Here is a 27181-nt window from a genome sequence, read left to right as displayed (position 1 = left end):
TGATTAGTTCTTCTTTGACTTCGAGGCATAATAAACAAATACACTAAAGTGAAATGGTAAAGATACCTGCGAGCTACAATAAACTTCTCCCAATCAACACCATTAAAACAAATGAGGTTGCGGTTACCGACAATACCTGTGAAATGCAGAATTGAACTGATGAATTGTCAGCAGATGGAAAGCACTCATTAGCAGCACATACCACCTCAGAAGAGGAGGATGATTATATGTGTGACAACTAAAGACTTGGCACAATAATTTAACCTGAACTGAAACACGGTTTCTATATCAGGTTTATCAGCATCACTAATGACCAAAATACAGGGTGCAAAACCATTTGAAGTGTTAGTTATTTCACATAATCAATTCATTTTTTTCTTTAGGCTACAAATAACCTTCCCTTAACATTTATGTGTGGGTTCAGGGCACCAACACACAGGCTAACAGATTTTTTTTATATGAAATGTTGAATTTGTGAGTCTCACCTGATGCAATCACTGCATGTCAGCAGCAGTGTCAAGATGCAAGGTGTGACTGATGATTTGGTTACGCTCAGTTTAGCTAGAAAGCAGCATCCTGTTTCTTCACTTCCTGTTTAATACAGCAGCTCCTGCCCCAAAGGACCTATTAGTCAATTACACCTGAGTGCTGCTGTTTAATATGGGCTGAAAACATACCTGAGTTCCTAGCATCAAACACTTCCTTTGTGGTACATTCTTCCTGTGGTATATAGTAATGAGTGCAGCGGAGGTGTGCATGCACGTGTGTGACATTCAGAAAAAGGGAGGAATTATTCATTAGCTCTCTATTTCGCTCTCTCAGCCTCCCTCCTGATCCTCTTGTTCAACAACTCTAGGGCAAATGCAGAATTGCAAATGAGCGTTTGGAAATCAAATTAATTGGCCATCCTCACAGGCTTCTTGTCAAAGTTTGGGCTTGATGTGTCAACGATTCCCCCACATCTCCAAACAGCTCTGCACTATATGGTGCACAGAGCGGAGAAAACAAAGGAACAGAGTGAAGCTTTCCATTTTAAAACAAAGAAAAAGTTTCCTTTGTGTGTCAATTATTAGAGCACTTCAGTCAGAGCAAAACTTTCAGAGTTGTTTTTTTTCTTCCAAAAAGCACAATAAATTACCAAACAAGGCAGCTGTCACTTAACACTCTGCAATATCACAATTAGCCTGAGTCTCATTAGAAGTCATGATCTCATTTCTAAGGTTGCAGCTGCCACAATGAGGGCTTTCCTGTGGCTTCTCCCACCACACAGTGATAAACAGGATCAAGATTTTCAAAATATTAGTATTTTATTTCATTGTCGTTCCTCCTGAACTGATGGTTTTTGACTGCTTGTGAAATAGACAAGCACTGATTTGATCATTTACTTTCAGCCATATTACCTGAGCTGTATTTAATCATACTCTATATGTGGAGGTCGACTGCACTGTGTCAAACACGGCGGACTGAAACTGAGCGCGCTCCCTGCATTCAATTAGCCAACAGTTGTGTTAACACGCCATCTAGTGCCATGTGAGTGTATAACAGATGCACTCAATACAGTCCGTTTCAATCAGCTTTGACTCCGTGCAAAAAGAAACTTTAACTTGCTAAATTCTACATTTTAGATACATAAGCAGATAAATTCTTACAAGAAAATATCAAAATTACATGTGAAGTCCTGAGAATAAAATCACATCACACATTATGTTGGTTTCTCTGGTCCTCATCGGTTAGAATTCAACCTTGGCTCTTTGCTGCAAATCATCCCACTCTTCCCTCCCAACACTTGATCTCTTCTCTTTTTATCAGCTATCTGATATAATAAAGGCAAAAATAGCCCAAAATGAATCTTTACAATTTTTCATAAATGTGGGTATTTCCAATGAGTGACTGAAAAATATATGATTTGATGCCTTGTGTAAAAAAAAAAAACAAAAAAAAAAAAGTGTTAATAAGAGAATAGAAAATGAGTACAGTACAGGCTTCTTTATGTAGGGTTTAGAGTCAACCCTTTCCATTATACATTTACAATAAGTGCACCTTCTTAACAACTAACATTTCAGTTTCATCATTTTAGTTTCTCTGCAGTTTATTTTAAAGGTTCATTTTGGCCTTTATTGTAAAGGACAGTGGATAGATCAGAGGGTGGGGAGAGAGAGAGAGAGAGTGAGTGGGAAAAGACAGGCGGTAAAGTTGCCACGGGTCGGACGCGAACCTGGGTCGCCCGCACGAGCCGGAATATTCACTTCAAACTGTATTTGAACAGCTGGTGATTGTCTGACAGAAAACATTTATTTGTTGATTTATATTCAACAAGCAACAAAATAATGAAATTAAAGTATACTGTCAAAAAATATATGTTCTCATCATAATGAAAAATAAAATAAGACCTTTGCAGCGTCTCTATGTCGACCACACGTCACTTTGTAACAAACACTCGTCTGTTACAGAAAATGAATATACATGTATTTGTTTTCACCTCTGAGTTTTATGTTGTGCTTTGTGGCTCTAGGTCAGTGACACGCGGTTTCATAAGCTTGATGCAAAAGTAAAATGCATAACAAAAAAATTGCAGCAATTTCTTAATGTCATGTCACTGGAAAATGTTTCCAATAAGCCGTCAAAAAGAACTGAAATGATCAAAGTTCCATTTATTTACAAAAATATAAATATAAATACAACTCTGAGTTCAAATGTCTGGACAAATAAAGAGGTTGGAAAAGAAATAATTACAGTAACACATCTGAATGTGTAGGTCAGAGCACTGAGCGGTATTTACACGCAAACATTAGCCACACTGCACATGCGTTCTCAGGATAGACAAACACCCGAACACGCACCGCGAGCCTCACATGGTCGCCACGACAACACACTATCTCTTCGCAGAATGTAGACCTGCAGACAAGAGTAACAAGAGAAACAGAGTAAAGACTGGTTAAAAAAATTAAACATCAAGGAGACTGGTGTTTGTGTGTCGATGAAACTGAAATGATGTTTTCAGATACATTCTGGGCTTACACATCACAGAAACAGGAGAACAATGGTGTCACTTCTGAGCACATTTTCAACCAAGGATTTTAGTACGACGCTGTTGGAACAATGCAAAGACCCCTCCTTCCCTCTGCAATGCATTGTTTGAGCTGTCAGTCAAAAAAGGGAATAACTTGTTTAAAAGAGCAGACAAAGAGGTCGGGGGAGGAGAGGACATTCTGCACCTGCCTAAATGTTTTTTTTCTTCAGCCATACAGAAAACTCCTGAAAATGTCCCTGGTGTTTTCAGGCTGAGCTGCATGGGAGGACAAACATAATATTTGTCTACACACCAACTTCAGCCAGAATTGATCCTGCAGGCCCCTTAGTATCAATTCCGTGGGTGGGGTTGATGATGTTTATATCACACAACCAGTGTGACCTCTGTGCACTACATGGAGCTCTGTCAAACTCTTTTCTGCACGCATATGTTCTTGTTTGTAAATACTCTGAATACAACCTCAACATATGGCACTGATATAATACATTAATAATGTTGATAAAGAAAGATAACCTCAGCGTATGTCAGGTAATGCTTCTAAGGGGTTCTTCATGCCTCTGTAATTGTGAGGTTACTCCTTAAAGATGCAGCATTATCGCACTGTTTCATGATAACGATTGATATTGAATGATCTATTGAACAAGGGTTGTCATCATATCAGCCAGCTCCATTTAGAGGTCAGGTCTGCTACAATACATTGGAGCTCATTTCAACATTTCAGGGTTTTTTTTTTCTTCAAATTGTACTTTTCCAAATTGTACTTTTCCAACACCACCCATCTTCTCACCTGAGGCAGGTGGCAAAGGCTCTACGAGCATTGCGGTGCAGGAAGTGGATGGGGAAGCCTTTGAAGGTGTGTCCATCTGGGACTGCCCTCCTCACCGCATCCTGGAACTCCTCGTTGCCGCAGGAGACGCCAGTGCAGCGCTCGAGCTCATAGGCTGACAGTGCAGAGGAGAGAAGGTAGGATAGATGGTCGTCCCACACTGTTGCCAGCTCCAGGTCCTAAAGAGAAGGTCAGTGGTTTATTTCAAAACTAATTCAAGATGTTTTTTGGGCCATTTTGGCTTTGTTGGGTAGGAGAGCTGAAGAGAGAGTGGGGGATGACATGAAGGACTGAGGCTGGATCCAAACCCACAGTTGCAGCGAAAGGTACTTGAGCATCTGTATCTGGTGTCCCGATCAACGGTTTTTACCCAAGTTAATGCATCTGCTCAACTGGTTCAGTTCATATGATTTTTAACATTTGAAATACTCACTTTCTACTTTTTTCAAGATTCATTTTTTGACAGTCGATAGACAGGGGAATGACATGCCGCAATGGAGCCACAGGTAGGACCTGAACCCGGGCCACCGGTCTAGAGGACCTAAAAGACATGCACTCCTGAAAATTGCAGGACAGGCTGCCCCTGTTCACTTACGCAAATCTAACAATCCCTGATGGAACATGCAGGTTTCAATAAGAAGGATATATCGGTGAAATCGCGCTATAAGTTTCTGCCTTTCCATCAATGAGACATTTCTGGAAAAGTGGGTGAAAAACACCAAAAGGCCCATGTTGGTGTATGTGGTGATTTATTTATTAAATCTTATATGTCCCCACTGTAGCATCCAAAGTATGTTATGTTTTCAGATGTTCAACTTTTACCGTGTTCCCCAACAAGTTTTTTTGTTGAACATTTTAATAAATGTGATAATTTAAGGAGTATCTCAGCCATATGTGTCTTTCTTTCTTAACTTATCCCAGGGAACTAAAACAAACAAACTTGAAGGGTCCCAATCTTGTCCAGCACTGTTTTACCTTCCTGTGCTCTGAGATCAGGAAGCGCATCTCCAGCTCCAGCTGGTTGCTGGCAGCAGCAGGATCCAGGGACGGGGCACAGAGAGGGGGAAGGGGGGGCAGAGAGGTGGTGGCGCCCGGAGCACAGACGGACTTCAGAGCCTCTTCGCTCATCGCCTTCCACCGAGACTGATTCTGAGGAAACAAGAGAAAAAGGGCAGACATTTTAAGGATGCTTTGATCCAGAAGGACTTTTTCTTTTTATACAGTAGGACCAAAACATTGTAGCCAATGGGGTAACGCCTGCAGCATTCCCCAGTGGCTAGCAGAGCAGGAGATCTGTAGCAGAACTGTGGCAGATGCAACCCCTCTTTCGGAAATCTGGACCTTTGATGATGATTGATACTTGCAAACATCCAGTCACAAGCTTGCTGCTGTCTGCTCCAGGCTACCTCTGCCCTCTGTCTGATTCAAAAGGACCATTTGATTAAACTGTCCTTACAAAATGTCATATACATTAAAAACAAAGATGTTCATATTTAAGCTCATTTCACTCTGATGCTGACTATTAACACAACACCTGCCTGTTTTACTAGTGATAATTGAACACGGAACAAAACAATGTACAATGAAACACGAGTAAAAGTCATTAACCAACCCAGTGATAGGAGTGATGGTGCGCAGTGTGAGGAACACCTTTCTGTTACCTGCAGGTCAAACACGCAGAGCTCCACAGAGTCTGATGGCTGGCAGTTAGCCAGAAAGGTGTGGTGGTTGAAGACACAGCCAACAGTTCTGTAGGGGGACGAAGGTTTGGGCTGGGGGGCCAGGGGCGGAGCATCAGGGTCTATTGCCTGGTGCAGGTATCTGACAACAAGTGTGACAAACAAATGTCTCTTTAAAATCAGAAGAATATTGCATTCATGAGGAAAAAAAAGTGGGTGCACTCCGCTGGTATCCTGCATTCTCAGCAATCCGCTTATTGATTCATCATGTAGCCAGTCTGAAATTATTTCAGACGCATCACGTCACATCAGTAAAGCTCGTCTTACACCTGTGGTAACTTGTACTGATAAAAATAAAAAGAGGCAGTCGACTTCCTGTCCAGGCATTGACTCTTTATCTGGAATGGCAGGAGCTCTTTGACAGGATGTGAGCGAAACACGCCGGGCTTCAATCATGAGGGAATTCAAAAGAAACACTTAAGTACATAGCAGGAAATAGGAAACCATAAATCCCAACAAAACTAATCTGTTAAACAACAGCGCCCCTTAGTGGGATTGGGCTGTACTACAATTCACTTAGTGAGGTTTAACATGATCTTGTTCATTCAGAAAAACTGCAGATTTAGATGTTTTTTATGTAAATAAAATACACTTCAGTACAAACACTTTGAAAATGTCATGTATAGAAATCTATTCAGGGATTCACATTGGTTAAAGTACAGATATATTTAATGGTGAGTAAGAGTCAGTATCAGAATTAAAGTAGTGGAACGGCTTGACAAACTAAAGGTTCTGAAAAGGTTCTATACATGACGTCCTGTAAGTGACACAATATAGAAATCAAGTCCATCCACTGTGCATATGGTAATTATTATCATAATCCTGACGGATAATCTAAAGAATTGTTTAAAATGCAATGAAATCTTTGACCATGGCCACAATCTTCATGGGATTCTCAGATATCCAACTATCAGACAGAAAAAGAGAAGTGCAAGATACGTGTTGCACTTCTTCACAAGCTCGAGCTACAAACATGATTCTGGTTCTGAAGGGGGTCAAATGAAGCAGCTGTGTTAAATAACTGTTTGCTGAGAAAATAAAAAGATGAACATGTAATCACACCTATGTGCTGTCAGACTTTCCCAGAAAGTGACGCTCCCATCGGTTCCGCGGGTCAGGACCCAGGTGTGTGGAGTTCCCCTGTTTTTAGTTCCCACACACACGTATGCGTCCAGGCCAAAGCCCAGCAGGAGGCTGCACAGCAGAGTGGCATGGTCCTCACAGTCACCCTACAGAGGAAGGACAGGTCAGTTCAGGTCCGTCACAAACATAGGAAATGTTGTGATTGCATGTTTGTTTCATTTAAAACTTTTTGATATGTGTTTTGAACATTGAATTCACCTCAACAACAGAGCTTTTTTGCTCCTTGAGTTAGTTTAAAGTGACGCACGTTTTTGGAGCTGCAGATTCTTTCGACCTTAAGTCTATTTCTCAAGAAAACAAAAAGCCTCCAGCGAGCTTTTCACAGAAGATCATGAGCTTTGGATGAGGGAGAGGTAATAAAAAGACTATTATTCACGTTCCAAATATCTTTGACCGTTTCCTTGAAATATTTATTATTTATATTACTTTGATATGTTTTTTTTTTAAATCTCAAAATATACAGTAATTCGCATTTTTTTAATTATTTTATTTCCAATTTCTGTAACGTTAACCTTAAAAAAATATGAGTCAAGTTAAACACAGTAAAGACGTGTTTTTAACCATGATGTATATTAAGAGAGATTCTGCAGTATGTCTCTCACCCTGTTGCTTGTCTCATTCATCACGTCACTGCAGCAGTCTTTTTTAAAGAGGCGTACAATATCCTGTTCTCGATGCTCACTGAGCTTTTCTCAGAACTGTTGAACGCACACAAGAAAAGCCTGCTGGAGAGGAAATAAGCTCTGTAGTCATCAAATTGCCCGTGACAGTAAGCAACTCTTGTTTTACTCGTACAACTTTCCCGGTAAAGAGGCTGAGCTGTGGACCCGTGCTGCTGCTGTGTGCTGGCTCGGGCTGCACGCGAGTCACAATGATAGATGTTCCCCAGAAGTGCTAATATGGACGGCAGCATCGGAACAGGCTGGGGACTGATGAGGCTAAATTAATTTTCCCCGGAATGAAAGTCATAAATCACAGCTGACAAGGGCCACTTTGTGAGAGTTGTGTTGTGTCTGTCTTGCCAGCCACTCACAGAGGAGAGGCAGGGAACATTTATCCAGTGGTGGTCTGGGAAATTCCCCACTATCTGGTTGAGAGATGAAAATGCATCAGTCAGCCGACTCTGTGCAATCTCCTTCTTTCTCAGAAACGACACTATCAGCTGTTCTAAGAAAGGAGGCATATGTAAGCGCAGCTGCAGCAAGCCTGCATGATGCTCCATATTAGTAATGGAATAATAGACTTTAGTTAGATCGAGGTCACCTGAGGACGCTGACTTTCCTTCTTAGATCAGATGCATCTTGGTCAATTGTGTTCTAAGTTTGTCACTTACAAAACTTCAACTGCTTCACTAAATGTTTATGATAAACTATTCTCTGCTTAATAATTGTTCTTTCTCACAGAGGATTTTGAAACTTAAAGAGCGAATTTCAAACTATTATTTCTGACCTAAAAACAAAAAGAACAACTGTCCCGACTGAGCAACAGCCGCTTCGAAGGATGCTTTAATGTATTTTTAACAATCAGTGTCATGGTTGAAAAGGTCTTCTGAGGGTCTTAATTAAAGTAGAATATGTTTACGGCAGGAGAATAACTGATTCCACGTTGAGGTGTCACAGTTCACAGACTTGACAGTGGGTCTGGTTACCTAACTTTGCTGCATGTTATGTTGAAAACATATATACATTATTTTGTTTTAAGAAAACACAAAGGGCAGGGATCACACTAACCAACCTTTTAGCTGACAACCATCATGGGGATGTGAGTCATGTTATATCACAGATCAGAAAATGTTACAATGAGGAGTAACAAGGAAAATAAAGTGTCATCTATTTTCCTTCCCAACGAATGTGCAAAGTCTTTGGTCAAGTACTAGATGTTCTTTTATTTCTTCTCAAAGGTCTCTGTTATTAATGAAGTGGATATTTTATTTTTATTCCACAACATCTGATCGTTGACTCGGTAGGTAAGGTGATTCATCAAAAGCAACCCAAGAAGAGCTCTTAATGTTACACTGGAAAATGTCCATGTCACATTTAGAGGTCATTGACTTCGATTCTTCCCCGGGCTGGATTTGATTTCAGGTGTCTGATCAGAGAAAGTTTACACTTGATGTTATGTGGGTGGTGAAAGGCTAAGACCTGATTTAAATGATAAGAAGTATAATGTAGCAGTAAACTGTGAGCGTGATTTAGTTTTCATTTTCTGTACTTGATGACTGCATGTTCAAACTTCAGAGCGCCTTGTGGTGTTGAATAGTTTAAATCTTACATTTGTACTGAGCTTTGCGTTTAGGCGTTTCCCATGAATATCCATCTGACAATGTGTCCTTTAAATCCTGAGTAAGTGCTTTGGACTGATATTAGCAGGTTTGTTCTCAACTACCGGAACAGGAATTATTTTTGAGAAGAATGAAAAAACAGCCCCTGCTCAGCCCATCGTTCCAACAATGCATGATTAAATAAACAGTATTTTGTTTTGTTTTTTTACAATAAACTTTCCAACTGTTATATTACCAAGTACCCATGAACCCTGAAGCACTTCTTCTCAACAGAATGGTCACTCGGGCTGGCAAGAAAAGTATTTAGAAATACTGGGCTTTCATTGGACAAGAGGCAGGCAACACTCTGGACAGGCTGCTGTTCATCACACAGACTCACAATGAAACCAGTTCAAGCCTTCTAATTCATTTACTATTACAATTATCCAGCAAATGTCCTTTAACATGCTTAAGTCAAAGTCATTGACATTTAATGTGTAAATAGATTTTGTCCTTTTGGAGCCAAGTGTTGATGCCAGAGAATTAGCTCCATGTGTGACGGCAACATAATGTGTTTGTAATAACGTGACAGGATGAATGGAACAGAAACAACTTCAAAAGGAATTCTGGTTTGACCAGCTATAAATCTGCTGTTGTCTCCGTCTTTGGCAGTGAAAATGGTAAAGTACAGTAAGTGCATTGTCCTCTGAATAAAGGAGTCAAGCCCTGCTGTGGCTGCCAAGAAGTTCTGCCAGTTCTCCTCACCTTCCCTCGACACAGGAAAGCCATTAATGTGCACCACTGCTCCTGTTTCCCCCCACCTCCTCCGACCACCGGGGCCTTCTCGTGGGTCAAGAGGCTGACGAAGCGGGCCGCCTGTCGAGGGCTCTCCAGCAGCCGGCCGGCCCGGAGGACACGGACATAGGAACACACTGGCCTGTTGATGCCATTCTCATCCTGCAAAGAGCATGAGGGACATCCGGGGGAAATGGGTGTTCTTTAATATGAAAGCAAAAGGCATAATGTTTCAACTTGTCCATCACAACACATGTACATGTAGAATCACCTGGGCAAAGATCTTGACCATTTTGGATTGGTTTGATGGACGTATTTCAAGAAACTCCCTCCACCACTGTTTGGCATAAACTAAAAAGAGTCTCTCTTTCTCTGCCGTCCTCTGCCTCTCCAGTGATTGCTAGAAAGAAACGCACAGTGACGTCAAATCTAAAATACGGAGCCTTTACAATGCTGCCTTGGAATCAGCTCTGATTGACTGTTAACAGTGTCAATGGAATTCTGTTGTAATGATTCACTGTTAGCTCAAGGCGCTCCTCTCTTCATGAATAATGTAGCAGATGAACAAAGAGAGGGATGAACAGACAGAAGGAGAAAGAGACTTCAGTGTGCTGACCTGTGTGCTGATGATGTCACTGCTCAGAGTCTCTGTGAGAGGAGGGTAGAGCTCCAGACTGACAGTCAAAACACCAGCTGGAACTTTACATTCACTCCCTTTTGACACAAGGGGACACACACATTAGAAAAAGCTTCAGAGTGTTTTATTACTTAAGAGTATTTTCTAGCATTTTCTTGTTGATTAAAATGATAACAGAGTTAAGAGATGTTACTTCTATCACACTTTTTGACCACTCTAAGGAACTTTAACACTGCATGTCACATTCACCCAGTCATATACTGAAGGGATCTCGTATTGTGCTCATCAGTACTGACTCATTTCATTCATACACTGCTGGTTATACCACCAGGAGCACTTTGTGGTTCAACGCCTCACCCAAAGAAACGGGGATTGAAAAGCCAAGCGTACAGTCAAGGGACGACCCATTGTTCCACTAGGCCCAGGCCGCCACACACTGACAGTCATTAGAGAGTTTTTGTTCTTCAGAACCAGGAAGTGAAGTCTCCAGCATGTACTATCAGCTCTTCTGATTGGATGATGTAAAACACTTGAGTTGTGTTCAGACACGGTCGTTTTAACATTCAGTGTATATTTGCCATCTTACATTTACTCTGCAAGTCTCCTCCATACATCGCTTCATCTCGACTTCATATGAAGTTTTAACTATGAGGCTGAAGGGACAAAACTCCAGGTAAAGTCAGGGAGTTAAATTCGGTCGATTTTGAAAAATTTCCTGAAGTTTGTGTAAGTGTGGAAACACCATGAGCTACAGTGATTTAACCTATCATGTATCAATAGTAACAAATTTAAGTTCAATCATTCCCCTAACACCATCATGCATGTATTCACTGCAGCAGAATCCTTTTTCCTCACCTACTCCCATCAGCTCCACAGCAAAGCAGGTCTTTCCATTGGGTGAGCCGAGAACTGTCCTCCAGTCCAGGAAGTAGGATGAGACCAGTGTTGTCTCACTTGACGTGTCTGTCTTGATCAGAACCAAGTGAACCGGGTCACACAAAGACAGCATGGTTGTTGAATCAGCCATCGTACTACCTTTTCCTGCAGGGTAAGGAAGAGTAAGAGTTTGAGGGCGGCAGTAGCTCAGTCCGTCGGGATGGGAACCGGAAGGTTGTCAGTTCATGTCCCAGTGGGGACCACATCTGGAAATTTGTCTGGTGGTTGGAGAGGTGCAAGACCACTTTCTGGGCACTGCCGGGGTGCCCTTGAGCAAGGCCCCCCCCACTACCACACAGCTCTGTCACTCTGACATCTCTCCGTTAGTTCATGTTTGTGCATGTGTATATTTCAGCGTATGTGTGAGTAGCATGATTACCAGAGTGTAAACACTGAATTTATATAAAGTAAAAAAAAATGTTTTAGTTAAATAAAGTAAAGTAATAATGTGCAAAATGAAAACTCATAACTGACAATACATCAAGTATCAGCTTAGTCCTGATTGACTGACAGTACCCGGGCGTATTTAAACATACCTGTGCCTTCTCTGTGGATCTCTAAGAGGAAGCCTTCCCTCAGGTCTGGTTCGCAGGCACAGGGAACAGGTTTTGAGTGAAACCTCTGGTTGCGGAAGTGCAGGTAGAGTGTAAATGTAGAACACACCTGTCCAGGTAAAGGCTCTGGCTCCTGGAGATGCTCCAGAAAGGCCTTTCCACCAAGCACTTGGAGATAGAGGTAGCGTCTTGATGGGTCAATGTTGGCTAAGAGAAGACAGAAGAAGATCACTGTTCAGCTTTTCACATTCACAAGGACATCTTCAGTGGAAGCTTTCATGATGACAGTAAACAACTTATCCTACTTCTTTCCAGCTGAGGAACCTTCTGGTCAACAAAATGAGTGGCAGGTCTTGATGAAGATCCTATTTCTGCCTCTAAATGTTGGCCGACCTTGGTGAAGTGCAGGTCCTTCATCACATCATCGATGATGCCCCTACGCTGCAGGGCATGAAGGAAATCCACCTCGGACAGAGGTCGATGTGCTTGACCTTGGTCTTCCTTCACAGTCTCTGCCAGAACCTCTCGGATTTTCCCGTGGATATCCATCTACCGAAAGGAAAAGTGTCAGAGCTTAGCAAAGTGGTTCAACATATTTGAATATCATCCCACAGAAAATGTGTGATTCATAAAATGCAATGCAGTCAACCTGATGATACAGACATCATTTCAGGGTATTTTGAAGAAGTGACAGTCACAGTGTATTTTTCCTGTGGCATGTTTTCTCCATGATGCAGTCTTCTGGTAGCTGTGTGGTGACTTCATTGTACTTTGGCAGTAACAAGGAACAACAGCTTGACAATTGACGAGTCTCATCTTGAAAGTATGGGGATTGTTAACTACTAAATTCTAAGATGAGGCCCATATTATAATCATCAGATTAGCCTTTTGTGAACTGTCTAAATTGTCTTCCAACACACCACTTCTGACAGTGAATAAAATGATTTAAGGATGATCAAAGACGATGTCATTAAAAATACATTTAGTTGAAGGAGTATTCACTGACTCTGTGTATCTGCATTAATCTCTTCATGTGTTAAAGCTGCTGTAAGTATCTTAGGGTACGTGGACTAAGCAGTACCTTATTTTTCTGCTTGTTTGCTTTCAAAGGTGGTAACAAGGCCTCAGTGTGAACTCCAGTCTATTTCATCAGCAGTCACTCCTGAGATTTGATCAGAGAGGACAACCTGAGCTTACAGGAATGAAGCACTAAGAGTGACAGAACATGCTCCTCGACATTTTCCAAATTCGTCATTTTAAACATTTTTATATTCAAAAGATGTATTTGTTTCCCTTAGACTATAACCTTAAGGTGTTTTACCTTTTGAGCAGACAGTTGTTTGGAAAAAGAAACATGAATCAGTGAACCTACACACGAAGAATACTCCTTCAGAAAAAGAGCTACACCATGATGTTGGTTGATATTAACCAGCAAAACATACTACGTGCATTTGAAGAATACATCATACAAAATAAATAGTGAAATACTATAAAAGTACATATGATTAGAAGCAGTCTATGGTAGAAGCCAACCTTTTGCAGATGGTTGTGAATGATTTGCTTCAGCTCGGAGGCTTTCTCTGGAGGCAGAGACATGACAGCTGATTAGTCGTGGCTTCTTCTTAGTTAGTTGATACGTTACTAATAGTATGCTAACAGAAGCTGTCGCTTTCTTGTTAGCAATATGTGATCCATAGAAACATTATTAGCCTGCGGAGAAAAACCTAAATATGCCTGACAGCCCCAGAAAAGGGACAACAACGATGGTCCATAACAACCAGTTCAAACTGTGGCGGTGAAGCAGGCGGGAATGCGTCTCTACAGATGCCTGACAACGTTATTCATTCAAATGTGTGGTTTTCGAACAATTCTGTCCCCCTAAAAAATACTTGTACACACGTTTTAATACAATTTAAAAACACTTGATCTATTTGCCACATTTGTTTGGTCTCATTTCAAACGAAGAAATCTTTTTTATCTCGGGGGTTTGAACAGTTGCCTCATGACGCCACGATCTGCGCCTGCCATTAAAGGACCCCTTTGTAGTCCAAATTGGAGTGTCAGTACAGAAAGAAATAGTATATCCACAAGACAGGTGTTTATTTTATCCCGTTTCATACAAATATTACATATTTTTCTTTCTTCGTCGGTAAAAAAAAAAAAAAAAGTTTGTAGGATTCATTATTTAAATTCTTGAAGAGAGAAACAAACGGTATATAAGCTCTTTTAACATATTGCTGCTCATACTGAAAATACAGTACTGCCTCAAACGCCAATGCCATCCCAGAGACAGGAGAAAATGAAATTACTAAGGCAGTCAATATGAGTAAGGCCTCTTCTTGTAATATTGAATCAATTCCTGGAATCCACGGGTAGAGGCCTCCAGTCTGGCTGCATTGATTTAGCTCCTGGTCAGAATGAAATTACGCCTGTAACACAGCACAGCAGTGCAGGGAGGAGAGCAGTTGGTGGACCCATACAAGATTCCTTTTTTTTTTTGACACAGAATTAAGGGGGGACAAGTAGAACACGTTTTGGTTAAAAAAAAAAAAAAAAGTGAATGTTTTATTTGAATAAGTATTTTTTGTTTTATTTTATTTTTTTAAACACCATGTGTCATGTTTTCACTGCAGCTCAGCAGTGTACAAAACTCCCCTGAAATCTTATATGGAAAACAAGAATGAATGGAATGTTACGTTCACACGCATCTCTTCTGGGTTAAATAAGAGCCTAGTACAAGCAATGTCCTAGAGTGGTATCTAGCCAATCATCTTCCCACACATACACGGGGGATAATCACATTCACATCCATTTACAACAAAACTCTCAATGATGTTTCTCGCCTTACGCATGTAACACCAGCTTACATAAGCCGTCATCTAAAACTGATCATGCTAGGAGAGCTTGGAGAACACACTTTTTCCATTTAACCCACTTCAAGGCACATAAAAAGCTATCTCAACCAGCAAACAAAGATAAATGTAGACCATTACTATCCAAACTGGCATTTTATCCAAAGTGCTCACCTTCAGCTTCTACATTGACCTATTATAGTTTCAGACTGGTCAACTCAAAATCAATTCCTTGATGCTATAGTTTCAAATTAAGAAGTCACACGCCATGCAAGCTACGGTGCTATCACTTTGTAATGCAGGTGTTAAGATCAGATGGAAATTACATTCCACACATTTGGAGTACAAGGTATTCCATTTAGCAGCCTTCTTGGCTGTACTCTTCTGAGAATTAAACAGCTTTGCTTTGGTTTCCTTTAAAACGACAGTGGGATAACCTAAACACACATATACACACACATGAACCCATCCAGTGGGTAAATACACGCTATACGCGGTGAAGAACCAGACAAATTATACAAGCAAAACTCTAGAGAGAAAAAAAAAAAAAAAAAAAATCAAGCTCTTATAGGAGAAAATTAAAGGTAAATATTCTGGCCAAGTTTGAAATGTCAGCAAGGCAGCTCCCTATGAAGTGTCCCATCACAAAAAATATATATCTGGCCATTTTGGGATGCCCTGCTTAATGTGAATGGAAGAACAAGTGGTGCTCTTAAGAACATCTAAACGGATGCATGAAATGCAAATTCAATAAACAAAACAAAAAAAGCCATTACTGATTTCTTGAGTTGTAAGTCTTCCTACACATCTAAGATAGCATGACAGTCAACACAAGGTTTTTTGAAATGTAACAAGAATCCAAAGATGCTCAAAGCACATCAGACCATTAAAAATAAAGAATTCAAAAACAAACCTTTAGAATATATATATATATTTGTTTGCTTTGTACTGCAACTTTAGTAAGTTTCGTTCAAAGCATTTTGCTATGATACAGTACATTCATTAACATTGACAAGAAAGAAAAGAAACAAAATCATCGTGCTGGCACCAAGATCCTGAGATGTTACTATATTTGTTAAGATCTTACATGAAAAATATACACACACAATCATTTGATCCAGCGCTGCCGCATTTTGATCTTAAGAAATAAATACCCTCAGTTATGCACATGTTACCTTCTAAATCTAAAACCTAGAGAAGTACCTAATCCCAGGTACTGGTGCAAAATAGGAGTCAGTTAGAAGTGACTGCAAATGTTTCACTGGAAGTAAATCCAGCACACCAGCAGGCCCGCTGCTAAAGCTGCCCCGGCACCCACGTTGAGAAGGATGGGTCTCCAGTACAGCCACTTCTCTCGTTCCCTCTCCGAGTCGGTAAGTCTCTGTTTCATCTGCTGGACCTTCTGTGTGGTGCTGGCAATCCTCTCCTCACGGTGCCGTTTTCTGACACTGGGGGAAAAAAAGGAAAAAAAAAAAGTGTCAGAGGAATGGTGAGTTACTTATCGGTCTCAGGCACTGTACAGCTGATGTAGCAAAGAATTGAAGAATTATCAGATCTTTTGAATTTATTTTCTTTTTACTATGAACATGTAACATGTGAACCTTAAAAAAAGAGAAATATATACAGTATATAATTGCTGTTAAGCTGCAAAAAGCATGTTTCAAGCCCTTTCAGTTTGTTCTAATTTTAAACCTGCAGCATTTCAATATTTGCTCACTCAATGATCCACCCTTCTACAGATTTGAATAAAACTTGGTGTGTGAAGTTATTGGAGTTCTTCTAGTTCAGCTACTGGCCAAACATGAAAAGGATTCCTTCACCTTAAAACAACCCACAGGACAAATCATTCTTACGCCTCTCTTATTTTCATCCTCTTAGTCCTGTTGTTACGATAAACAGTCCACTTTGTTTCAGTTGACATTAAAAACTAATTTCCAGCTAAGAGCTTTTGAGGTTCATAACTTCGTGACAAGGTCACAATGATGAGGAGAAGACAATGTTATTTATAAGTAGAATTCTTTGGATGTCCCTTTGGGGTGTCTCTGTCCCTGTCAGTCATGGTTATGATGCATTCATGTGCTGCTTGGGTGGTCCAAGTTTGATGAGTTGGGAAATTGTTCTTCTGACTTCAGTGTTCACGTTGTTTCAGTTCAGGAAGAGCACAGACTATTTATATTGTTAATATAGTCTGTTCAAACAGGCTCTCAAAGACTAAAGTTACAGCTGCAGAGACAAATGCCAAAGGACAAAAAGACATTGAAAAATCAACAAGTACTAAACATGGTTTATTCTATTTGTTCCATCGTTAGTTCACCCTACAAATGACTGTAATTACTCCCGTTTCCTCTCTGAACTGAATGTGCTGCTCTGACTCTTTAAAGTGGCGAGTGGAGTGGAGTGGCAGTTTGAGAAGTTCTATTTCAGCAGCAGCTCTGACGATCACAAACAGATCAGACTGGAGACACTAAACGTTCATATGAAAATATAATTGAAAGTCATAAAAAACTATTCATAATTCATCATCTTTAAAACACAACTCAAACGCTCCGGTGCTTTTTCAATCTCTGCTGAAGAATGAAAGAAATATTACATATCAGTAAAACAATCATTAACAATCATTATATTTACAATATAATGAAATGTCAAATCATGCGGGACACACAAAGTGTCCTCCCCCTCTCGATCAGCTCCAGGATCTTCACGATCCAAAGATCTGATTGGTCAGTGGGCGGAGATTTTCACAGGTTGATCTCTTATCTCCAACATAACCTTTTCCGGAGCAGTTTAGGTGCGCAGAGTAAGTTACCGTGGCGATATACCCAGGAAAGAAGTGAACGACCCTCGTCGGTTTAAAAAACCCAGAGTTAATTCTGAAGTGACCTTGCCACCCCCAAATCCTGCTTCGTAGTTCAGACCGCTGGTGATTAAATGTAGTAATTAACAATCAAATGATAAAACTACACAAAACAAATTCAGCTGGAGATTTCAGCTTATTGTTATTACCTTCAAAAATAGAAAGAAAAACCTCTTATTAATTCAAATGAATGACATTAACTATTCAATTTAAGATGTCGTAAGTCTTATAAAATATAATATTGATGAAATATTGAAACAGCCCCATAAGTGACAATTTAACTTACTACCAGCAGCATCGCTCAAAACACACCTATTCATTCTGATCAAGGTCAATCAAACCAAATCTAAGCCTATAACAAATACACCTAATCAATTCAACAACATAGGCTAACAGGTATGCATCAATACAGAACTACATAAACAGCATTCCAAACACAAGCATCAAACTTGAACCAATGTCCTCATCGTATCAGCAGTGTCTCTTTAGTGAACATCTGAGTTCCTTGTGTGTCTGATTTCAAAACCGCCCACGACATACGAGAGTAGTGTGTCGTATGTGCTGCGTGCTGTACCCCTCCGTGGTACTGTACCCCTCCGTGGTACTGTACCCCTCCGTATATTGTTTTTTGGTGAAAATCTGCCCACCCAGTTTTAGGGTACACGTTCTTGGTATTTTTGCGACCCCTTACGAGTTTAGATCTAAATGTTTTGATTGGCCCATTTCTTGCAAAAAAAAAAAAAAAGTGCCGTCTGTGGACACAGGCCCTAAAAGACATGGAAGGAGTCCTGAGCGGTTACTTACTGTCCAGAGTTCTCTGCAAAGCTGTTGTCTTGGTTGTCTGGCTCTCCAGCAGGTAGGTGGTCTCCTGAGACAGGTTCTGGCTCCTGACAGGGTCCTGGCTGACCGTTGGGCCTGCTGTCATTGAAGTGAGGTCTGGGTGGAGGCGGTGGAGGGGGCAGGTCTGGCTCCAGGTCATCATCTCTGGACATCACTATCGGCTTGTTTTGCTAAAGGAGACAAAACACAAAGATGCAAAACAAGGAAACACAAGTTCCCTCAAGAGTTGGGCATCACTGCGTTACCTCCACACTTGTGAATCAGTAAAGGTCTTTTTTATTAAAACATTTGTAGTACACAGACTGAAAAGTAATCAACAGCTAACCCTAAACCATGGATAAAGCAATGTAATGACCTATGTGAAAACTTAGCTTTAGTTTTGTTTTCTTTGGCTCTTTGATGGAAAACACATTACATCACCACTAAAATAGAAGACTTATTTTTACAGTAGTAAACTTCAAAAGGCGGTTAACTGGATTTATAAAAAATATATATATATATCATGGGGTGCTAGAAAAAAACCCCACAAAGCCCCCAGTGCCCAAGTTCTTAACTGGATTGAGTACAAACAAAGAGAGAATCCTAAAAACAAGGGACAAATGATTTGCTGCAGTTTAAGTCCCCAGTTTTACTATTAAAGACTCACTGGGAGCATGTAAAGATGTGTAAAAGACATTGATATTCATGCAACAATCAGATATACTACTACCTACATTTTGACTGATGAGGTCACCATACTGAATTCTCTGGGGTAATACTTTTAAGAAGAAAGTTGAAAGGCGAAATCTGTTTTATGGTTCAGAGTAAAAGCCTGTCCTCTATCAGATACAGACGGAGCACTGACAGTCATCTGTTCAGTCTCAGACGTCAGAGTTTCACTGCCATTCGTGCACAGCCTAAACAGCATCATGAGCAAGTTACCTGTGCTGCTGAGTAGTCTGTCAGGACGAGTCGGGCTCCCTCAATGACCGCCATATAGGAGAAGCGGAGCTGATCAGGGGTCTGGATCAGACCCATGCGGTATTCCCTCATGTCTAATAGCACCTTCTGTATGTCCACCGATGATGGGTTTTTTCTCCTGGTCATCTGCGAAACAGGTGAAGATGTTTAAGAAGATGAATTGGACAAAAGACTCTGCATCAAGCCTTGTGTTTTACTGTAACACAGAGATCTATTCTGACCTGCTTCTAATCATACATGGATGACTTTAATACTTAGTCCAAAAGGATCCAAGATCTGAAAAGCGCTCAAAGTATCACCTGTGACAGTGTCGGCTCACTTCTCAGTCCGTTTACTTTGATATCAACATATATTCAACATACTGCACGTCAGGACGGAGCTGCTCTAACTTCACTTAAAATTTTTATCAATCAAATCAGAAGGTTCAGTTTTAAGTTAAAGACTGTTTGGTGGTAGCTTTGTTTGTTTACAGGACAACATAAGGCTTACAGCCACACCATGCTACGAGGTGTTCAATTAAATATTAGCATGCAAATATTTAGGTTAACACTGATGTGATTAGGACAAGGATATAGGTTTTGAATGTACACCCTGAATGCCTAAAGGACGAAAAGTACCCCGACCCACATCAGGCATTCATTAAAGTATAAAAACAAGTTCAGTTTTCAAATGCATTAAAACTGTGCGCACAAGTTCATTCTGTTTAAGACATCCCCTTCCATGATTTTGTGCCAACAATGAATTGAAAGAGATGTCTTCTAGAAATTTTCAGCACCAAACATTTATTTTCCTGCAGTCTCATCATCCATGAACCACTTTATAATGATAAATACTTATAATAAAGATCTAGTCTTATGTCCTCTTGTTTCTTCAAAGAAATCTCATGTAGTGTTAACCTGACTCATCACCACACAATGCTAAATGACATAATTTCAACACTTACAAAACATGAAGGGATGAGCAGTATCTTTCATAAAGTCACCAGCTGCGCTAAACTATTCCAACGACAGCATGAGAAGGTCGATATTTTACATGAGACGCTGCACTGCAATCCTTGAATACCAAGAAGGACACAACGACGGCTGTCTCTCTCTCTCATTATCAGCAGAGCATGTGTCAGACACGTCTCGGGGCTTAAAGTGTAGCCGGACAGAGTCAGGGAAGATCTTCCAGGGATTAAAAGGAAAAAAAACAAATGGATGGCAAATATACTCGGGCAGTCATAAATATGGGCTACCTGGCAAAGTGCCCAGTCTACAGAGGGAAACACTTTCATGGATAATTTAAGTCTCGCAGGTCGACTCCTCAGGTTGGAACATTTGACATTCCCTCTGATTATGTAACTTATGTTCAGTAAGGCCCTGTGTCCACCAAGCGTTTCTTTCTCAGCGCCAGCGTCTTTTTTCATTCGTTTTTAATGGGTAGAGGGTGTTTTCAGCAGAAAGCGGCCCCCTGGATGAAAGGCGCAGCCCCCAGCGTCTTTTTAACAAGCACTCTGCCGTTCTTGTCCGGCCGCTCAAGTTAAAAATCTTACAACTTTTCAAAACTGTACAGTCCTTCCATTGAACCTTTAGTGTTCTTCCTATTCTACTATATATTTGTATTAGCTGTCAGCATTAACTGCTGTATCTAGTCAGTTAAGGTCTAAAATGAATGCTAATTTCAATCCCAAGCGGTTTTGTTCCTTTAGGATGCACTGTAGATAAGCTTCTGTAGCGTCTCCCCGTAGTCACTGATGGAAAAAGGACGACACTGTCGCTTCTTTGAATGTCTCATCTCACACAAAAAAGTCCTACAGCGCTCAGTTGAAGAGTTTTAATTTGATCTAATATTGGTACGGGATCAGATTTTGCTGATATTTTCTTATTGGTGTCTATCCACATCACCGATCAAGAAAGACCATGGGGCACTTTAAACGCTTCCAGTCTCGCTTTGAAGACACTCAGACTGAACTGTGCCCACATATCTAAATCAAGACGTTCAGACGAGATGGAGCAGCTCCTTCTATCTGATCAAAAGTCCAATATCCCCGTCAGAAGGACTACTGACATTTTTATAGCCTTTTCGATGCAAACGGTTTGTTCTTTAGCTGTAATAATCTGTAATCCTCTTCCAAGTTTAAGAAGGCAATAAAGTAAGCTCAGGTCTTTTCGTTTTATCCCATTTCCAAGGTATTCACCTGAGCTCAACAATGCCCCAAACGTGCCACGACTTCTCCCTCTCCGTTATTAAGTAAGTGGAATCTTTAAATCTCAGGTTGCTTGCTTGCCATAACTTGAAACTATTGGGCAACGATCAAACTATTTGTTGTCAACCTTTTCGACTTGAACCTTCTTCGATATCCCATCGTTGATGACTCTCCCTCTCCCCTTTTTCTCACCAGGACCAGGCAGGTGTCCACCAGGGCAAAGGTCCCGGAGCGCCCAATTCCAGCACTGCAGTGTACCACAGCCGGCCCATGTTCCTGGTCCAACGAGCAGGACTCCCGCACCTTGAAGAGAAACTTTAGAAAAGAGGCGGGAGATTCTGGGACACCAAAGTCAGGCCACGTGGTGTAGTGAAAGTGGTAGATCTCCCTGGACTCTTTCGTCTACAACAGAAGACACATAATGTAAGCTAACATTGGATCATTTCTTAGACAGAGTTCAGCATGACTGTGCTTGTAATTGAACATCTTCAAAACATTCACACTTTAATGCTGAGTTTTTACAATCATGAAACAACACAAGTTAGCACAGGTAACGTCATGTTCAGGACCGGTGTCAGCTGCCCTCAAAGTGGAGCCAGGATAAAGCAACACATGGTCCTATACTCTAATGAGGAAATGAACCAGACGCATGAAAGTTTTCATCTCACAAAATACCATCTCTGAAATTAAACCACTCAGCATTTGTATAAAAAAAAAAAAAAAGAAAAGCAGTGATTATCTAATAATCTGCCTTGCACGCTCACCATTGTGTTATGCAGTTCTAGGACTCGGATTGTGTAATAGGATTGGTCCTCCTCAGAAAGTAGCCTGACAACAAACCCTGTGTCTGTGAAAGACATCTGTTGTTCTTCTGTGGTGGGCCAGTACTGTGCACACTTTTCCTGTTGAGACAGAAATGTATTTCCTTCAGTCATCGGAGGCACATGGCCACGTTTTCTGGGGGAGCAGAAATCTTGGAGAATAATGAGCATCCACTGTGAATCCACTGACCAACTACTGTCCCAGAATTCAATTATTAGATTTTTTTTAGCACAATACAGTGTACCTTAGCAATCACAAATAAACAAAAATTCAAATACAGAGAGATTCCTGCAGTGGATGTAAAAACAGACCAACTCAATCTGGTATTCACCCGTAAAGATGTGTCAAAAAATTCAACGCCCCCACGTCTGTGCTCATAACATCATCTGGATACATTATAGCTTGGTTATTAAGCTCTTCTCCAGAGATTGTTTGGATTAACTTCACCGCTGCTTTCAGCCACTTGGGACATGGGACCAACATTCTGTTTGATGGTTCGGCCTCGACATCAGGACCTCCCGAACGGACGTTAACAACTAGAAATATTTTATCAGCTGCTGAGCGCCTGTCCATCTGTCTATGGTAAGTTGCAGTTTCACTCAATTTAGAATGTCACACATCAGATAAAGACTGTCTCTCTGCTGCTGTATGAACACTAATCCATCACATTCAATGACATTTAATTACAATAAAAAACTGTGTAAACAGAAAGCATAAACCCTGAAATCATGACATAGATTTTTTTAAAGACAGTCAAACATTTTTTATTTTAGAAAGATGTTTATGTCATCAATATCCAATGCATTTTAGTTCCAAAGCACATAGGATTTTGGATCACACAAACTTCTTGGTCCTGTGTAATTTGTTTTTTACTTTGGTGAAAATTTTTCTTTAGGTCAGAACACACCTGAACACAGATAAGGTATGCTGACTGCTCCTTCAGTAGCAAGAACACCTTTAGCTTATATCCCTAACAAGATATCAAACCTAAGAATGATGAATGCTGGAACATCACAGTCTCATCCAGAACAACAGGAATATTAAGAAATCAGCGTGAGCAGAGACTCAAGTGTACTCACAGATCCCTTTTCAATGATTCTGTTGAGCATTATGACGGCTTTGGAACACTGCTCCCAAATCATGAGCCAGAAATGACCACAGGTATTCCTCAAAGGCCCCTGTGGAAGCAAAAGGAGAAGACAATTAAACAGGGAAAGACCAGCCTTTAACCAGGACTCTTCCTAAATCCAAATCACTGCAGTTATCTCTTTAGAAAAAAAAATAAAGTTAAAAAAATATATATTTTTTTACAAATACACATGTATTGGTATTCAAAAAACATTAACTTGTGTCGCAACAAACCAGAGAAAAGAAATAGCAGTAGCAGTGGGTTCTGATGGGTTTTCTAGTGTCTGGTTGAGACATCCTTTGAACATAATGACCTCTGGTAAAACAACAAAAACAAACGGATGGTTGGCATGGCATGTTTGATTGTTCAAATGTTCACAATGTATGTAATGTGAAATAAGATCCAGTTTGTGTTATACTGACACAATATGGGATTCAAAATGTTGTAACAGCAGCAGTCGTCTTCATTGTTAAAGGAAGAATGGGTGACATTTTAAACCTGCAAACAGCACAAATCCAGTATATCCTGTAAATGTCTCTCTGAGTCCTGACTGTCTACAAAGAATGACAAGCACGAGTCCACTGTAGTCAAGCAGTGTTTACATCATGTTTACATGGACGGGACAGGGCTGTTTTAGTGAAAGACCAGAGAAAAGAAGAGAACACAGCTTACACAGTGCTTATTTTGTTCATGTAAGTGACTTTAGATCACGGTTATTGTGTCTCAATGTGAAGCTACGAGTTAACCAAAGCTGCTAACACAATGATGCAGGCCCATTGCAGCTCAAGAAAGGACCATTTGTCGTCTATCATTAAGCATGAGTGGAGGTGCGTTCTAATTGATAACTCCTTCATGCAAACGTGGAGAGGAGTGGGTCGGAGGTGTAGCTGGAGGAGAGCGGAGGCTTCAGATTAGCGCAGGCGTCGCCAAACAGCAGTTTGTTTGAGTTTAATGCCGGAGCTCAAGGGCGACATCTACTGGATCGAAAAGTCACACACTCTTCCTTTGACAAAAAACAAACAACTCAATATGATTGGCTTCAAATGAATCAGACTGGATGAAAATCTGTTTGATCTGCCAGGCAAAAAGAAAGAGATTGGACATGTTGCTCAGCTTAGAAAACTCTCTGTCATTATCAACAAGTTCACAAAACATCAAAATGATATCCTGCACACACTACATACTCTTCAAATGATCCATCGATATTTTCAACATGAACAATACCTGAGAAAGAATGTAAGCTCTTTGGGCTTCTTCCACCATGACCAGACTTGCATTGATGTAGTCATTTTCAGAGTTTGCAAGTCTTACACGACTGTGATCGTCTGAAACAAGATCAAAGAGCATATAGGGACGTGACAGAATCACAGAGACGTCATTCACATTTTTACTAATAACCGTATTCATCATCCAGACTCACATGGGCTGACATCTCTGTAGCGGTTCAAATTCCGATTCACTGGAAGTTTTGCCACTTTGTAAGGATATTCCCTGGCTTGGTTGCGAATCTCCTGTTGGAGAGACGCAAAGACAAGTAGAAAGTCATGTAAGTTGGCAAAGAAGGACAGCGTTAGAAACCAGAATAAGAAATATCTAATTAATCCCTAAAAATTCAGGATAGTGAAGCATACATGTGTAAAACACTCTTGTCTTTTGTGCCAGATTGACTGGAACGATCATCTATAACAGACACGCCAGCTTAGCTTGTTCAGATTGTCATTTGTCAAAGGGCTGTCGTGTGCTCTTGTTATTCCAACACATAGTTTTCATGATGTGTATGGGGTGCGGCTAAAGACATTCTCCAAGCCTCAATTAAAACAACGGCTTTGTTATTGTCATGTTTCTTTCTAAGTGATAAATTGAAAACAGAATAACACATCTACAAATACAAACAAAGGCACTCAAAGAGAAAAAAAAAAGCCTAAGCTTTGACAGGCATCAGGAGAGTTCAACATTTCAGTACACATTGGGAAAACAATTCCACCTCAGAATTCCCATTACCTTGAATTTCTTAAATTCTCAGTAACGCTGTAAACTAGAGACAGGGGAACTATTTATTGAATAAATTTAATATATATCTATCATGAACATCCCATTCCTTCCCAAGTGCAGCTGGGCCAATGTACTTTACCAATTCTGTGAGATTGAGGCTCTTTAACCTCTCCTGACTGTTTACGTTGTTACACTGATATTTTTAGGTCGGCTAAATGTTCATCTGAAAGTGTAAAACGAGATTATGATCGACTATAAAACATCAGAAGTAACATGCAATCCTCCACTTAAGAGGTTTCATGTCGTATTACGGGATCAAAGCCGAAATTAAAAAGGGTCGGAAATGTTCTGAACTAAATGCGAGGCTCTCTTTTTCGACAGCTGGTGGTAAAACACATGCGCTTTTCTCTGGAAGTCCTGACCAGTTCTTAGAAACTGCAGCTGACGTCTACTAGCGTCAGACAGCATTAGCAGACTGAGCTCCACGACGAGCACTGTGCCGCTGCACGCTTTCTAGCTACGGAAGTCAACGGCTACAGGAGCCGACTGTTGAGTTAGTTTCTCACTTGTCTTCACCGAGTGTCCTGTGTTTCTCCCGTACACACTGTGATTAAGACAATGAGCTAACGCAGCGAGAGTGATTCGCATGAAAGCTAAAAGTGAACAAACATTAATTCAGGAATCTACGGGCTAGCGCTCAAATTAGCAAGCTGGGGCTAAGTAAGTTAGCAACCGATCGTCATAGAAACACGAGAGGCCCAGTGTCCCTACTTACATTGTAAAGGTTTTGCCATCTCCCGGACGAATCGATGTCGTCAAATTCTTGCTCCATGGTATCGTAAAAGGTGTCCGAGGCAGTCGCGGGATGATCACAGAGTGTTTGCAGTGCCGTTCACTGAGTTACTCCTTTCTATAAGCCATCTAAACGGCAGTGTGTGTAACCCTAGGAATCCCTGCGGGGAGTCTACTGCTCCTGCACAATGCTGCATGCACGCTGACTGACTGACTGACCGGGGTTGCCAGTTACGTGTTTATCTCAACCTGCCGAAAAAAAACAAAAAACCCTTCAAGTCCCATACTTTTCTCTTGGTGTTTATTTTATGTAAAACTATTCCAAATGGAGTCTGTAACTGATTTACTTTTTATACCGTTATTTAAACCAAGATCAATAATCTACAATACCTAACGTTGTAAGTTAAGTTTATTTATGTAGCACCTTTCAGACACCAGGTAATTGCTTTACACAGACACAAAAAGCATTTAGACTTTTTACAAGATAATAATAAAAACAACATACACATTTTAAGAGGCTAATGCAAGTTGACATAAAAACAATAGTTAAAATTAAAAGTTATATAAATTAGTTAAATGAAGGCAAAACGTTAAAAAAAAAAAGTATTGATATATACACGTACATTTGAGTAAGACAGTCCAAAGTGTCTGGAGTTGGTGACAAGGTCGTTCATGCAAAGAAGGTCTTAAGTTCTGATTAACATTGCAACAGAGCAACATCGCCCCAATATAAATGACAAACGTTGTCTGTCATTATTTATTGTTGTTTTAACAATCATTTATTTTCCTGATCCTGGAGTTCAAGTATGCAATATGATGGCCAAATTAAAT

At 40.5% G+C, this 27181-nt stretch overlaps 2 protein-coding genes across 3 annotated transcripts; both read right to left on the bottom strand.

Moving 5' to 3' along the window:
• Positions 1 to 2631: 2631 nt before the first annotated feature.
• cep76 (centrosomal protein 76) lies at positions 2632 to 13760 on the bottom strand. 2 transcript variants are annotated; one of them, XM_079345079.1, is made up of 12 exons: positions 13455 to 13760; positions 12227 to 12470; positions 11904 to 12128; positions 11287 to 11472; positions 10411 to 10508; positions 10066 to 10194; positions 9765 to 9956; positions 6659 to 6825; positions 5519 to 5678; positions 4833 to 5006; positions 3819 to 4036; positions 2632 to 2895 (listed from the first exon to the last, which is right to left on the bottom strand). In XM_079345079.1, the coding sequence occupies exons 1-12, from the start codon at positions 13515 to 13517 to the stop codon at positions 2757 to 2759; spliced, it is 1995 nt and encodes a 664-aa protein (XP_079201205.1). In that variant the 5' UTR covers positions 13518 to 13760; the 3' UTR covers positions 2632 to 2756. The 2 variants fall into 2 exon arrangements, with proteins under 2 accessions (XP_079201205.1, XP_079201206.1); XM_079345080.1 differs by lacking the exon at positions 13455 to 13760 and adding an exon at positions 13003 to 13083.
• Positions 13761 to 14467: 707 nt separating this feature from the next.
• Positions 14468 to 26578, bottom strand: ptpn2a (protein tyrosine phosphatase non-receptor type 2a). Its single transcript, XM_079345081.1, has 9 exons — positions 26334 to 26578; positions 24987 to 25077; positions 24791 to 24891; positions 23517 to 23615; positions 22380 to 22517; positions 21808 to 22017; positions 19389 to 19553; positions 18432 to 18637; positions 14468 to 16221 (listed from the first exon to the last, which is right to left on the bottom strand). The coding sequence occupies exons 1-9, from the start codon at positions 26388 to 26390 to the stop codon at positions 16032 to 16034; spliced, it is 1257 nt and encodes a 418-aa protein (XP_079201207.1). The 5' UTR covers positions 26391 to 26578; the 3' UTR covers positions 14468 to 16031.
• Positions 26579 to 27181: the final 603 nt, after the last annotated feature.

This window comes from Symphodus melops (assembly GCF_947650265.1).
Source record: "Symphodus melops genome assembly, chromosome: 5".
In the NCBI taxonomy this organism is placed as follows: Eukaryota; Metazoa; Chordata; class Actinopteri; order Labriformes; family Labridae; genus Symphodus; species Symphodus melops.
The sequence above is the reverse complement of the archived record's forward strand: the minus strand, read 5'-3'. Positions and strand labels throughout refer to the sequence as shown.